Genomic DNA, 13,598 nt, shown 5'->3' with positions numbered 1-13,598 from the left:
TACACTGTAAATACTGTAGTACTGTAAAACATGGCTATAAATACTACAATACAGGACTGTAAAAATACTACTGTACTGTAAAACATGTGAAAAATACAACAGTACTTTAAAAATACTACAACACTATAAAAATACTACAGCACTACACTGTTAAACATGACTAAAATATTACAGTATTGTAAAACATGGCAAAAAATATGACAGTACAGCACTACAAAAATACTACAGCACTGTAAAAAAAATACTACAGCACTGTAAAACATAACTGTAAATCTGTAAAGATGATGTGAGAAAATACTACACTACTGCACTGTAAAACATGAATATAAAAATACTACACTGCTGCACTGTAAAACACGACCATAAAAATACTACACAACTGCTCCGTAAAACATGAATATGAAAAATACTACATGACTGCACTGTAAAACATGACTATAAAATACTACACTGCTGCACTGTAAAACATGATTGTAGAAAATGCAAAACTGGTGCACTGTAAAACATGACTGTAGCAAATACTGCGATATTGCACTGTAAAATATGAATATTAAAAATGCTATACTACTGCACTGTAAAACATGATTGTAGAAAAAACTATACTACTGCACTGTAAAATATGAATATGAAAAATACTACATGACCGCACTGTAAAACATGACTATAAGAATATTACAATACTACACTGTAAAACATGACTGTAGAAAATGCTACACTACTGCACTGTAAAACATGAATATGAAAAATACTACACTACTGCACTGTAAAAATGATTGTAGAAAATACGACACTGCTGCACTGTAAAATATGTCTATAGAAAATATGACAGTACTGCACTGTAAAATATTAATGTAAAAATTCTACACTACAGCACTGTAAAATGGGATTGTAGAAAATACTACACTACTGCATTACAAAGCATGAATCTAAAATTCATGAATGTAAAAAATACTACACTACTAGACTGTAAAATATGAATATAAAAATACTACCGCACTGCACTGTAAAACATAGTTGTAGAAAACTCTATCAGGACATATTTACCAGTTTTAAGTAATCATTTATTTGTGTTACAGATACAGTGAGTGGACTTGGGTTCCGTTTTGACAGTTTTATTTATTGAAAGTCATTTACAGGCAGTGAAGCTGGTTTCAGGTCAGCGGTCGGTTCAGTTAAAGAGCGATGGACGTTTTACCGTCCAGGTTTCTGCAGTTAAAGCTGCTGATCTGTAATTCATAAATAAACTTAGTGTTCCTGTGCTTCTCAGTAAACAACAAACACACAACAGGACAAACTCTAACAGAAATAACAAATATTTATGGAATATTTGACTTCAGTTACATTTTAGCTGGAAATTCTTCCTCTGAAAACAATCATTCAAATACAGGAATATCTCCACATTATTAAAGCTTCATCTTTTTCCTCCGCCAGACTGAAAAAAGAAAGAAAAGTTTTCCTGGATCAATAATGAGATTAAATATTCATCAGATCGATCAATCAGAGCCTTTATTGCTGTGTATGTATGTGATCAGAGTGATTGATGGGTGATCAGTTAGCTGTGGTGTGATCCATAACTCTGTTAGAGTAGCTGCTGCTGTTATAGGTGAACACCGGGGGGCGCCGCCGGGCCCTCAGTGGACGCACCACCACATGACCAGCACTGAGGCCAGCAGACCAATCACAGAGCTGGCTGCAGAGGAGGGGGCGGAGTTACACAGGTCGGAGTTGCAGCACTTGAAGGTGAAGCTGGACACCTGGAAACGATCGATAACGTCAGAATCCATCAGCGATCAATACAGCAGAATCAGCACAAACGGAACCGTCGGAACCAAGGACTGATCGGTTCACCAAACAGGACGGAGAACCGAAGAGTTCTAAACATCTAGAACCTGAAAAACAGCTAAAGGTTCAGGAAATTTTAGAGGAAACAAGATTTCTGTCAAACTGAAGATAAACTGGAGATAAACTGGAAATAAAGTAGAGATAAACCAGAGCTGGATGCTTTAGATCTAATCTCCATCATATCCACTGTGGGATAAATTTGAGATAAACTGAATAGAAACTGGAGATAAACTGGTGATAAACTACAGATAAATTGGCGATAAACTAGAGATAAACTGGAGATAAACTGAAGATTAACTGGAGATAAACTACAGATAAACTGGAGATAAACTGGAGATAAACTGAAGATAAACTAGAGATAAACTGAAGATAAACTGGAGATTACCCGAGAATAAACTGGAGATAAACTGTAAATAAACTGAACATAAATTGAAGATAAAGTAGAGATTAACTGGAAATAAACTAGAGATAAACTAGAGACAAACTGGAGAGACAAACTGAGGATAAACAGAGGATAAACTGGAGATAAGCTGGAGATAAACTAGAGATACATTAGAGATGAATTGGAAATAAACTAGAGATAACCTGTAGATAAACTAGAGATAAACTGGAGATACATTAGAAATAAATTGGAAATAAACAGGATAAACTGGAGATTAACTGGAGATAAACGGAAGATTAACTAGAGATAAACTGGAGATAAACTGGAGATAAACTGAGGATAACTGGAGATTAACTGGAGATAAACTGGAGATAAACTGAGGATAAACTGAGGATAAACTGAGGATAAACTGGAGATTAACTGGAGATAAACTAGAGATAAACTGGAGATAAACTGGAGATAAACTGAGAATAAACTAGAGATAAACTGAGGATAAAGTGAGGATCCTGTGGACCAGGGTTCTAGCTGCAGGGCGTTGGTACCTGGGGGAACATCTGGGCCAGTCGGCTGTACTCGCAGTCTGAATACTTGAGACACTGGCGGTAGGTCATCCCACCTGCAGCAACGACAACAACAACACAATCATTGGGCCTCAGCCTGACGTTCTGGTTCCTTCAGGATCCACAGTGAGAACCCAGGGTTCTGGACGGAACGGGAGACGGTACCTCTCTCGTTGAGCGTGAGGCAGGCGTCGTCGTAGCTGCAGTCTCGCTGTTTGGAGCAGCTGGCTGTGTAGTCCTTACAGCTGTAGCAGCGAATGGCCGACCCTGAAACACAGAACACACCGGGTTCTAAAGCACTTGGGGAGCTTCCAACCGGTTTATCGGTTCCACAAGGTTCTACGTGTGCTACCAAGTAGTCCTGCATGGTCAGACCATTCTACAGTACAGAATGTATAATGAAATCTACGGCCTGCAGACACACAGAAAGCATGAATTGTTCTTGAGTCCAGGTAGAACCAACACCTGTAGAGCCACATGGTCAGAACCTTCTACAGTACAGAACCAACAGAGCTGCTAGGAGTTTCAAATCCTCTGCAAACTTTCAATTTTCAGCTTGTACACCTTTTCTTGGAACGGCTGGTGGAACTGCATCACCAATTAAAGAACCGCCACATTAAACACATGGTTCCTCTCAGACCTAACGTGGTTCTTTAAAGTTGTCTTTAACTTTGTTGTTCTTTGGTTTAGACCTGCTACTAACGATGGTTCCCATTATCTATAACATACTTTATAAAAGAGATAGAAATGCTAAATTCTGAGTTGGCATCTTGTAACAAGATGTTCTGTCTCACCAACAGTCTAGAACCCAGAATATATATTTGACTATTTTTTTTATTTTAAAAAAATAATTATCAAAATAGAACCACATAGGCCCACAAAGATCTCTTGAAAAGGGCTTCTTAAAAAACTAAACAAGTGTTTCGCAAATGACGGTTCTTTTGGGACTTCCAAGGAACGTCAATCTATTTTCAGATTCTCCCTTTGAGGGGTCTTTAAGAACTCATTTATGTTCACTGAGTGTAATCTGTAGTTCAGCAGCAGAATGTTCGGTACAACACGGTGTCGTCGGTGTAGAGGTGGATGTTCCACCCAGACGTGAAGAATCAACATCAACAGGCCCTAGGATGGAACCTTGTAGAACACCTTTAGCATCTTTTAAACATGTCTGGTGTCTACGTTCTGCCATCTATCTGAGGAAACTCTGAAAACATGGAAAGACCATCAGGATCTCTGTGAGGTGGGATCATTCCCAGACTGTTGAGGTCAGATGTTCCACCACCTTTCTGTGAAGGCGTTCTATAACGTATGACAATGGAAGCTGCCAACTTTGAAATGTTCCAACTGTTGCCTCCGTAAAGCGCCTCGAAGACCGTTTTAGAACATCCATGTAAAGACCTGAGTCTGTCCTGTAGAACCGGACCTGTGGCGTTTTATCAGTCCTGCATTCTGATGTTTTCTGTGTCCAGTTCCACTTCTAGTTCCCGAGTGTTCCGACTGCAGGAACCGTCCCTGTAGAACCTCGTTCAGGGGAGAATAAAGTACCAACTCCAAGCAGCCACAAAGCATCCTGATTGGTTAAAATTGGAGACGACAACAAGCCTCTTGAAGTCCTCGTCCAGCAGAAACCAACAGTATGAGGAACGTAGAGTTCTCCACAAATCCTGATGCAACAAACCTCTATTGTTCTGTTCTGTTGGATCTGACACTGAACAGATGAAAGAACCAACCGCGGAGGCTGTAGGCTGCAGCAGTTTTTAATTTTTTTTTGATGAATGACATGTTTATCAGGAACCAACCTTCAGTCTAAACCCAGAAGAAGAGCTGCAGATGAACAGGTGAGTGTTTGACGAGGCTGTGGTCAGTTAGAGGAGCTGAAGGTTGTTTTAATAGCTGCTGTTAGTGACACTGAAAAGCCCAAAGCGATTCATAGAAATAATTCAGCAGCACAAACCTCCAGCATGAGCCTCAGTTTAAACGTCTGTTTCCTAAAACTTTCCTTATTAAAGCTGTTAGTTAGCGTTTGCACATGTCATAATCTCAGATGTTTCTGCCGCTCTGGCTCTGGTTGATAACATTGATCAGTAGAAGCTGAGCGTTAGCTGTGTGAGAATCAAACTCACCCAGTCCCATCAGAGCGGAGCAGACCAGCAGGCAGACCAGCAGGCAGATCCCCAGGGAGCGCTTCATTTTCACTTCGTCTGGAATCAGAGCAGAAACATCCAGCGTTCAGACTGCTGTTGTTTGGCTGACTCACCCAGCAGCTCCAGTAACTGCAGCTCCCCACAAACACTCCCAGCACTGACCCTGAACAAGCCCCGCCCACCGGGAGGAGTCTGGGAAATAATCACCATCTTTGTTTTTTTCTCACTTCACACATGAAGTCACAGAACCAGAACCAGAACATTAGAACTGAGAGTCTAATAGGAACACCTGTACACCTGAGGACAGATGAGGGCCACACCTACGTTCTCACCAACCACCAGCAACTCCGACTGTTGGTCTGACTGTTGGTCGATTGTTATCTTTTATTGTTGCTTTGAATGCTGATCTGAATGCAGTTGTTCTGACTGTTGTTCTGACTGTTGTTCCAAACATTGTTCTGATTGTTGTTCTGATTGTTGTTCTGACCGTTGTTCTGACTGTTGTTCTGACTGTTGTTCCAAACATTGTTCTGATTGTTGTTCTGACTGTTGTTCCAAACATTGTTCTGATTGTTGGTCTGACTGTTGTTCTGACTGTTGTTCCAAACATTGTTCTGATTGTTGTTCTGACTGTTGTTCTGGTTGTTGTTCTGACTGTTGTTCTGACTGTTGTTCTGATTGTTGTTCTGACTGTTGTTCTGATTGTTGGTCTGACTGTTGTTCTGACTGTTGTTCTGACTGCTGTAGCCGTGACGTAGCACTAACAAAGTTTTATAAGATTTATACAGTTCATCAGTGGAGGTTTGCAGCTTTGGGGTTGGAGTCAGAGGACTGGGATCCATCAGAGCTGAGGTTCAGTTCCACCTCGGATCATTAGAACAGTGATGTTTTTATTTCTGGACAGAGAAGATGGTTTGAGAGAAGAACTGGAACAACATCTCGAACCAGAGGGTGTACAGCCACAGATCAGGGCTTATGATGCACTCAGACAGGTTCACCAACATGAACACCTTGGGTTGTAAACTGACTAATCAGTGATCTTGGGGGAACAAAACCTGAAACTCCAGCAGTTGTTAAGAACCGAAGAAGCGTCTCGATAAAGGGAGAACGTGTTCCAGAACCAACAGAAGTCCAGCTGTCTCTGAAGTTCTCTGGTTACCGTGACCTGAGAATCCACAGGACACGGATCAGGAACACGGAGCAGAACCTCCAGAACCACTGAGCAAAGTTCTAATTCCTTCTAACAAAGAGGTTCTCCTCAGAGGAACTTTAGAATGCTTTCACGCCACCACCAGGTCAGCAGGTTCAGGTGTTCACTGTTTACTGACCACTAGCTAACGTTAGCGTGCTAACACACGCTGCGACTGTTAGCACTGAAGATGGTTTGCATCTTACTGAGGTGATTTTATGTCTGGTGTAAAGCAGTTTTGTTTCAAATGTGGTTTTGTGTAGCTTTAAGAGACAGAAGTTGGTGTCACTTTGTGGTTGTTTTGTGGGTCTTTGTGGTTGTTTTGTGGGTCTTTGTGGTTGTTTTGTGTCTCTTTGTGGTTGTTTTGTGTCTCTTGTGGCTGTTTTGTGTCTGAGGTTTTTTTTGTGTGTCTTTGTGGTTGTTTTGTGTCTTTTTGTGGTTGTTTTGTGTCTTTTTTGGTTGTTTTGTGTCTTTTTGTGGTTGTTTTGTGTCTTTTTTGGTTGTTTTGTGTCTTTTTGTGGTTGTTTTGTGACTCTTTGTGGTTGTTTTGTGTCTCTTTGTGGTCGTTTTGTGTCTCTGAGGTTTTTTTGTGTATCTTTGCGGTTGTTTTGTGTCTCTGTGGTTGTTTTATGTCTTTTTTGGTTGTTTTGTGTCTTTTTTGGTTGTTTTGTGTCTTTTTGTGGTTGTTTTGTGTCTTTTTTGGTTGTTTTGTGTCTTTTTTGGTTGTTTTGTGTCTTTTTGTGGTTGTTTTGTGACTCTTTGTGGTCGTTTTCTGTCTCCGTGTAGTTTTGCATCTCTTTTTGTGGTTTTGCATCTCTTTGACATGATTTTATGTCTGTTTGGGGTAGTTTTGTGTTTCCATCAGGTCAACATGTCCAGCTTTCTGACAGTTGTTCCTCAGCTGGACACTGTTTGCTGCTGATTAGCGACCGTTAGCATGCTAACCACCTGCTGCTGTTAGCGTGTTAGCGTGTTGGCAGGAACACAGTGGGCTGGTGGAGCGGCGCCCCGGTGGCCTCGGCGCTGGTGTGATGGTGTGATGGCGGTGGTGGATGAGAGACTCAGTGTTCCTCCGTTTATCTCAGTGCAGATGAAGAAAAGCTCCAGTGTTCCGTCCTTGAATGACCCCGAGACAAACAATGATCTTCAGTCCTTCAGACAAACAAAGAGCAGAGGAGGACGAAACAACAGCGAGTGTGTCCGTGCTCGGCCACAGCGTCGCATTTGTTCTTCGCCATCAGGCCACTGAGCCTCATCAGCATTCACTTCAACCAGCCGCCTCCACAGAGCAGACAAATAAAACCAGTTTACCGCCCAGGAGGACACCTGCTGCATGTCCTATTATTACATTACTAATAGTAATCCTGTTAAAACCACAAACATTCATGTCTGTGGCCGAGCCGAGCTGGTCGAAGCCTTTTATTCACATTTTAGTTGGTAATTAAAACACTTAGACTCCATTGTCTCTGGTGGTGTTTCTTCTATTTCCATGTTTACTGAAGTGATCGATGATCGGCGCCCTCTGGTGGAGCTGATGCAGGACTGAACTGGAGGTTTGTGCTTCATGCTTCCTCTCATTTAACCCTCGTGTCGTCCTGCGGGACAAATTGACCCGTTTTAAAGTTTGAAAATGTGGAAAAAAATATATTTTCACAGTGAAACTTCTGATGTCCACATTTTCAACATTTTTTGGGAAATCTTTGAACACTTTTTGGTGGAAAAAAAGAGATGTTAAAAATATTTCTTAAGAACGTTAACATAAAAATCAGCCAAAATCCAGCTAATTTCACTGGATTTTGGTTGATTTTTATGTGAACATTCTTAAAGAAAATATTAGAAGTTTTACTCATATATATGGAATCACTTTAGATATTTTTAGGATTTTTTTGAAAGATTTTTACTCATTTTTTAAAAATATTTACAAGAATTTTCTTGCCAAATTTGGGGGATTTTTTAAAAATAAAACTTTAAAGGGAAACTTTTAAGGAATTATTGGAATTTTCTTCCTGAAGGTTTTGCAAATTTTCAGAAGTTTGGGGATTTTTTTTATGAATTTTTGGATTTTTTTCAGACAAAGAAACAATATTTTTTGGTGGCAGTAAATGAAGACAACAGGAGGGTTAATGTTGGTTTAATAAACTCACTGAGGTCCTTATGATGTTAATCTGTTTACATGATGCCGTTATTTTAAATTAATTCTCCAGATATGAGAATTCTATTAAAAACTCAAACTGTTGCTACAGCTGAACACCAAGAAGACCAAAGAGATGGTCACTGATTTCAGGAGGCATGAGGGTGTCCATGCTCCACTGTCCATCAACGGGGTTTGTGTGGAGAGAGTGTTCAAGTTCCTGGGACTCATTTATCTGAGGACTTCACCTGGACAGTCAGCACAGCAGCACTGGATAAAAGGCCCAGCAGAGACTCCACTTCCTCCGAGTGCTGAGGAGGAACCACCTGGAGGAGAGACTGCAGGTGTCCTTCTATCAGACCACCATAGAGTCTGTACTGACCTGCTGTGTGACTGTCTGGTTCTGCAGAGAGAATCATCGGCTCTCTGGATCAGTCTATAATTGAGGGACTTTTGAAGTTCATAGGATATATCTGCATATATTTTTATTAAAAGTTAAAAAAAAACGAATATTTTTTATGTTTATTATGATCATGTCTTTACAAATTCCATAATTATTTATTATGGAAACAATCACTTATTAATAAAAAATGACTGGATATCACTAAAATGTCAACTATGATACAAAAAGTCCCACAATTAAATACTGACCCGTCCAGAATGACATGAAATTTGTCCTAAATGACTCGAAAATTATCCCAAAGACACAAAAATGATCCAAAATGATGAGAAAAGATCCAAGCTGATATAAAACTTGTTGAAAATGACCAGAAAATTGGCTAAAATGACTTGAAAATTGTCAAAAATGACTCAAAACTCGTCTAAAATGACTCAAAAATTTTCCAAATTGACTCAAAACTTGTCCGAAATGACTCAAAAATTGTCCATAAGGACTCAAAAATTGTCCAAAATGACTCAAACTTTGCCCGAGTCAATCTATAATTGAGGGACTTTTGAAGTCCATGGCATATATCTGCATACATTTTTATTAAAAGTAAATAAACCTAATGTTTTTTTTGTTCATTATGATCATGTCTTTACAAATTCCATCATTATTTATTATGAAAACAATCACTTATTAAAAAAATGACTGGATGTCACTAAAATGTCAACTAAATAACTATCTGAATTTAATACCAACCACCTTCTAATTAGCTAAACAATAATAAAATGAGTTTATTCAGAAATAGTTTGGATTGTGTTCTTTTATTAAGCTGAGATAATCATGACAGATATTTCTTTTTTGGCAATATATCACATTTTATATGGAGAATAACAAATTAAATCCCTTTCCACTAAGTTCCCCATTACAAAAACACCTCTCCAAGAAGTGTGTTAATTCCAGATCACATGACCTGCTCCACATGATGTCATTTCCTCCTGAAGAACAGACTGGCCAGACTCCAAGGCTTTCTGACTGATTTAATAGAAAGTAGTCAACAGGTTTACTACAATATCTGTAGAAATCAGTTGTATCTATAATATTTAGAAGAATCTTTCTCTAAAATGCCATGTGGTGTTTGGTTATAGGCGGCCATGTTGGTTTTAGGCCTGAAAACAGCTAAAATGTCAACTATTTCACCCTGTAAAGGTAACTTGGAGGACTGACAGTAACGTAGTCGACATATTTTCAACATTTTTTGGAAATTTTTGAACATTTTTTTCGTGGAAAAAAAGAAATGTCAAAAAAATATGTTTAAGAACATTCACAAAAAAATCAACCAAAATCCAGCGAATTTCGCTGGATTTTGGTTGATTTTTTTTGTGAATGTTCTTAAATAAAATATTAGAAGTTTTACTGATTTAAATATGGAATCACTTTAGATATTTTTAGAATTTTTTTGAAGATTTTTACTCATTTTTTAAAAATATTTACATGAATTTTCTTGCCAAATTTGGGGGATTGTAAAAAAAAAAACTTTAAAGGGAAACTTTAAAGGAATTTTCTTCCTGAAGATTTTGCACATTTTCAGAAATTTGGGGAATTTTGTTGCTGAATTTTGGATTTTCTTCAGACATTATTTTTTGGTGCCCATAAATGAGGACAACAGGAGGGTTAATAAAACTGCAAGTGATCCATGTAAACTAGTCTGAGTCTGAATTATTTGTTTATGTCACGATGATGTCAAAAGATCTTCATTAAATGCACTAAGAGATGGAATATGCAGTTTGCTAACATAAAATAATAATTAATACATATTTGATAAATTAATCATGATATTTTTTCATGTCCAGTCAACTGTGTTACTTTTGTCAACTATGACACCATGCTGTCAACTGAGTTACCATTATGTCTACGAAAAATATACTGAACTGTTCCCTAAACTCTGAGTAAAAAACGTAGCAACTTAGTAGCTGTGAAATATGTAGCTCAGTATAATTTAATCACGGACATTATCAGAACTGCATTCTGTGAAATTAGGATTTTAATGCAATAAAAAGCTGCATTTTCTTGATTAATTGGGGATTATAACTGAAAATGTAGTTAAGCAGACACATATTCTTCCAAGAACAATGATTTGTTTAAATATCTGACTTTTACTCACAGTTAAAACTTTACAGTTTTTGTCTGTAACATAGTTGACCAAATAATGAGTTAATATCTCAGTTTTTTAAATAAATATCTGAAATCAGTTCTGCCTGAGCTTGGAAATTACTGAAAATACAATATTTCAGGAATACTTCGGAAGAAAAAATTGATTCTGGTGCATTTCAAACAAATGCCATAAAAATGTTCAACATTAACTTTATCTTTGACATTAATTGACAGAAATCAAAGGCTTCAAATTTCCAACAAAACACGTTAAATTTCCTAATTTAACTTCAGATACACAAAAAGCCAAACAAGCAAAACTTAATATAAATCAGAAATGAAAAATACAAAACACAAACTCAGCTCATAATTCCTCAAAATCTACATTCAGGAAAAACTGTGAAGTCCAAAACTGGTAGAAGTGAAAAATACAAATAATGACATTTAAAAATACAACAACATACCATTCAGTGAAGCGATGGTGAGAAAAGGAAACAGCTGCACAGAAAACAATCTAATAATCCAAATGCTTTCAGAAACAATCAGAAATAGAAAACGTTGATTTACAAACTGCATAAAAACCAAGTTAAAGACAGTTTTTTTCCCCTTTAGATGAACAGAACTATAAACTGTCCAGACGTGGAATCATCATGGATCTGGACAGCATCAGTAAGATGGTGTAAACTTTTTGGAAATACTTTTACCCCTTTTTTTTTTTTTTTTTTTTTTTTACACTCAACATATAAATTAACATTTTTATACATATTATCTCTCGTTTAACTCTTTAAAACAACAGTAAATTGTTGTAAAAGTGAATGTTAAGCATGTTTTACAGTGGAAAATGATGGAGACTGAATCATTCTAACCAGCCGTCTTTGAGAGACTTCAGTCTATTTGGGTTTAATGAACTCTGCAGTGTTTCCAGCATAATAAAGTCAAACTCCAGCATGTAGCGGCTCAGTGAATGTGGTCTGGACTCTGTGGAGGAGAGTCATGGTTTCAGAGACGCTGTAGAAGGACAGAATACCTGCTCTGTGATCCAGGTAAACTCCGATTCTGGACGACTGAGGACCAGAGACGGAAGTTTTCAGGTTCTTGTACCAGAACTTGTACCCGCTGGCGTCACAGTATAAAGACCAGGACTTGTCATTGAGTCCAAATCCACATTCATGTGACTTCCCTGCTCTGAAGATGTTCTTGTATGAAACTGCAACAGAAGCTCCTCCTCCTGTCCTCTCCACCTCCCAGTAGCATCGTCCAGTCAGACTCTCTCTACTCAGGATCTGAAAATAATAAGTGAATCTGTCTGGATGATCAGGATAAGACTGTTGTTGACTCACTGCTGTCACTTTTCTGTTCCCATTGGAGAAGAGCAACCTTTTGAGTGCTGTGTTTGGATCCAGAATGATTTCTTGTGAATATTTTAAGAATCCAGCTCTGGTCGTTGGTTCTTGTTCTGGTTCTAGGGCTGGTTGTGGTTCTGGTTGTGGTGGTAGAACATCTGACGGTGAGATGTTTGTCCAGGTGTCCTTCAGAACGTCCTCTAGTTTACCTCTGAGCTCTTTCACAGCTGCTGTCATGTCCTCAAAGTGTCTCTGAGGACAGATGTTGATGCTGGATGAAGGTTTGGACTCACTGAGTGCTGACACTGAGGGGTATTTGTGGAGAAACTGGTTGTGATCTTCTAGATCTGAGAGCTGCTTCAGCTCAGCATCTTTCCTCTCCAGATCCTTGATCTCCTGCTCCAGCTTCTCCTGAAGCCCTTTGACTCGACTCTCTTCGGTCTCCTGCTGGGATCTGATCTGCTGCTCCACCTCAGAGCTTCTGTTCTGGATGAGATGGATCATCTGGGTGAACATCTTCTCACTGTCCTCCACTGTTTTATCAGCAGAGACTCTGATGTCCTTCATCTCCTGTTGAAGCAGCTTCACGTCTTTCTGTCTGTCCTGGATTCTCTGCTGGATGTTCAGTCGACTCTCCTCCAGCTTCTTCTGCCTCTCAGTCCTTTCTGCTGCAGCTTTGACTGTTTCATGGTCTTCATGTTCCTCCACAGAGCAGAGATAACAGATCAACTGCTGATCAGTACGATAGATCATCTTCATCACCTCATCATGACGAGAGCAGATGTTCTCCTGGAGGTTCTTGGAGGGCTCCACCAGCTGGTGTTTCTTAAAGGCTGGAGACTCATAGTGAGGCTGAAGGTGTTTCTCACAGTAGGAGACCAGACAGACCAGACAGGACTTGACAGCCTTCATCTTCCTCCCAGTGCAGACATCACAGGACACATCTTCATCTCCAGCATAGCAGTGATCAGCAGCAGCAGCTTGGAGTCCAGTCTTCTTCAGCTCCTCCACTAACTCTGCTAACAGGACGTTCTTGTCCAGGACAGGCCTCTGTGTGAAGGTCTTCCTGCACTGAGGGCAGCTGTAGGTTGTCTTCAGGTCCTCTCCATCCCAGTGGGCTTCAATACACTTCATACAGTAGCTGTGTCCACAGGAGAGAGCCACTGGATCCTTCAGGAGATCCAGACAGATGGAACAAGAGATGCTCTCTGAATAAACATTACCTCCTTTCTGAGCCATGTTCTCATCTGAGCAGCAGCGACGGAGTGAGTTTCTGCTTCCAGGAAGTGAAACTTCTGAAATGAGTCTGAGCCAGTCAGCTCTGTCTCGTCACCACATGTTGGCTCCACCCAGTTTAAAATATCTGAAGGGAGGAAACAAAGAAATATGTAGACAGCCTGGATCTGGGAGTGTTTTACACTTATTCCAGAAAGAGAAACGCTCTGAAACTGTCTCTGGCTGTGTTCCAGTATAC

At 39.3% G+C, this 13,598-nt stretch overlaps 2 protein-coding genes across 2 annotated transcripts; both read right to left on the bottom strand.

The window, feature by feature from the left end:
- Window positions 1-1,096: 1,096 nt before the first annotated feature.
- Window positions 1,097-5,067, bottom strand: LOC111584452 (CD59 molecule (CD59 blood group)). The gene is made up of 4 exons (XM_023293597.2): window positions 4,908-5,067; window positions 2,950-3,051; window positions 2,767-2,840; window positions 1,097-1,754 (listed from the first exon to the last, which is right to left on the bottom strand). The coding sequence occupies exons 1-4, from the start codon at window positions 4,972-4,974 to the stop codon at window positions 1,632-1,634; spliced, it is 366 nt and encodes a 121-aa protein (XP_023149365.1). The 5' UTR covers window positions 4,975-5,067; the 3' UTR covers window positions 1,097-1,631.
- A 5,913-nt stretch (window positions 5,068-10,980) lies between these two features.
- LOC111584451 (tripartite motif-containing protein 16-like) lies at window positions 10,981-13,419 on the bottom strand. The gene has a single exon (XM_023293596.3). It carries the CDS (start codon window positions 13,361-13,363, stop codon window positions 11,717-11,719), a length of 1,647 nt encoding a protein of 548 aa, XP_023149364.3. The 5' UTR covers window positions 13,364-13,419; the 3' UTR covers window positions 10,981-11,716.
- Window positions 13,420-13,598: the final 179 nt, after the last annotated feature.

Source organism: Amphiprion ocellaris, chromosome 24 (genome assembly GCF_022539595.1).
Source record: "Amphiprion ocellaris isolate individual 3 ecotype Okinawa chromosome 24, ASM2253959v1, whole genome shotgun sequence".
Lineage (NCBI taxonomy): Eukaryota > Metazoa > Chordata > Actinopteri > Pomacentridae > Amphiprion > Amphiprion ocellaris.
This window is presented reverse-complemented; position numbering and strand designations above follow the sequence as displayed.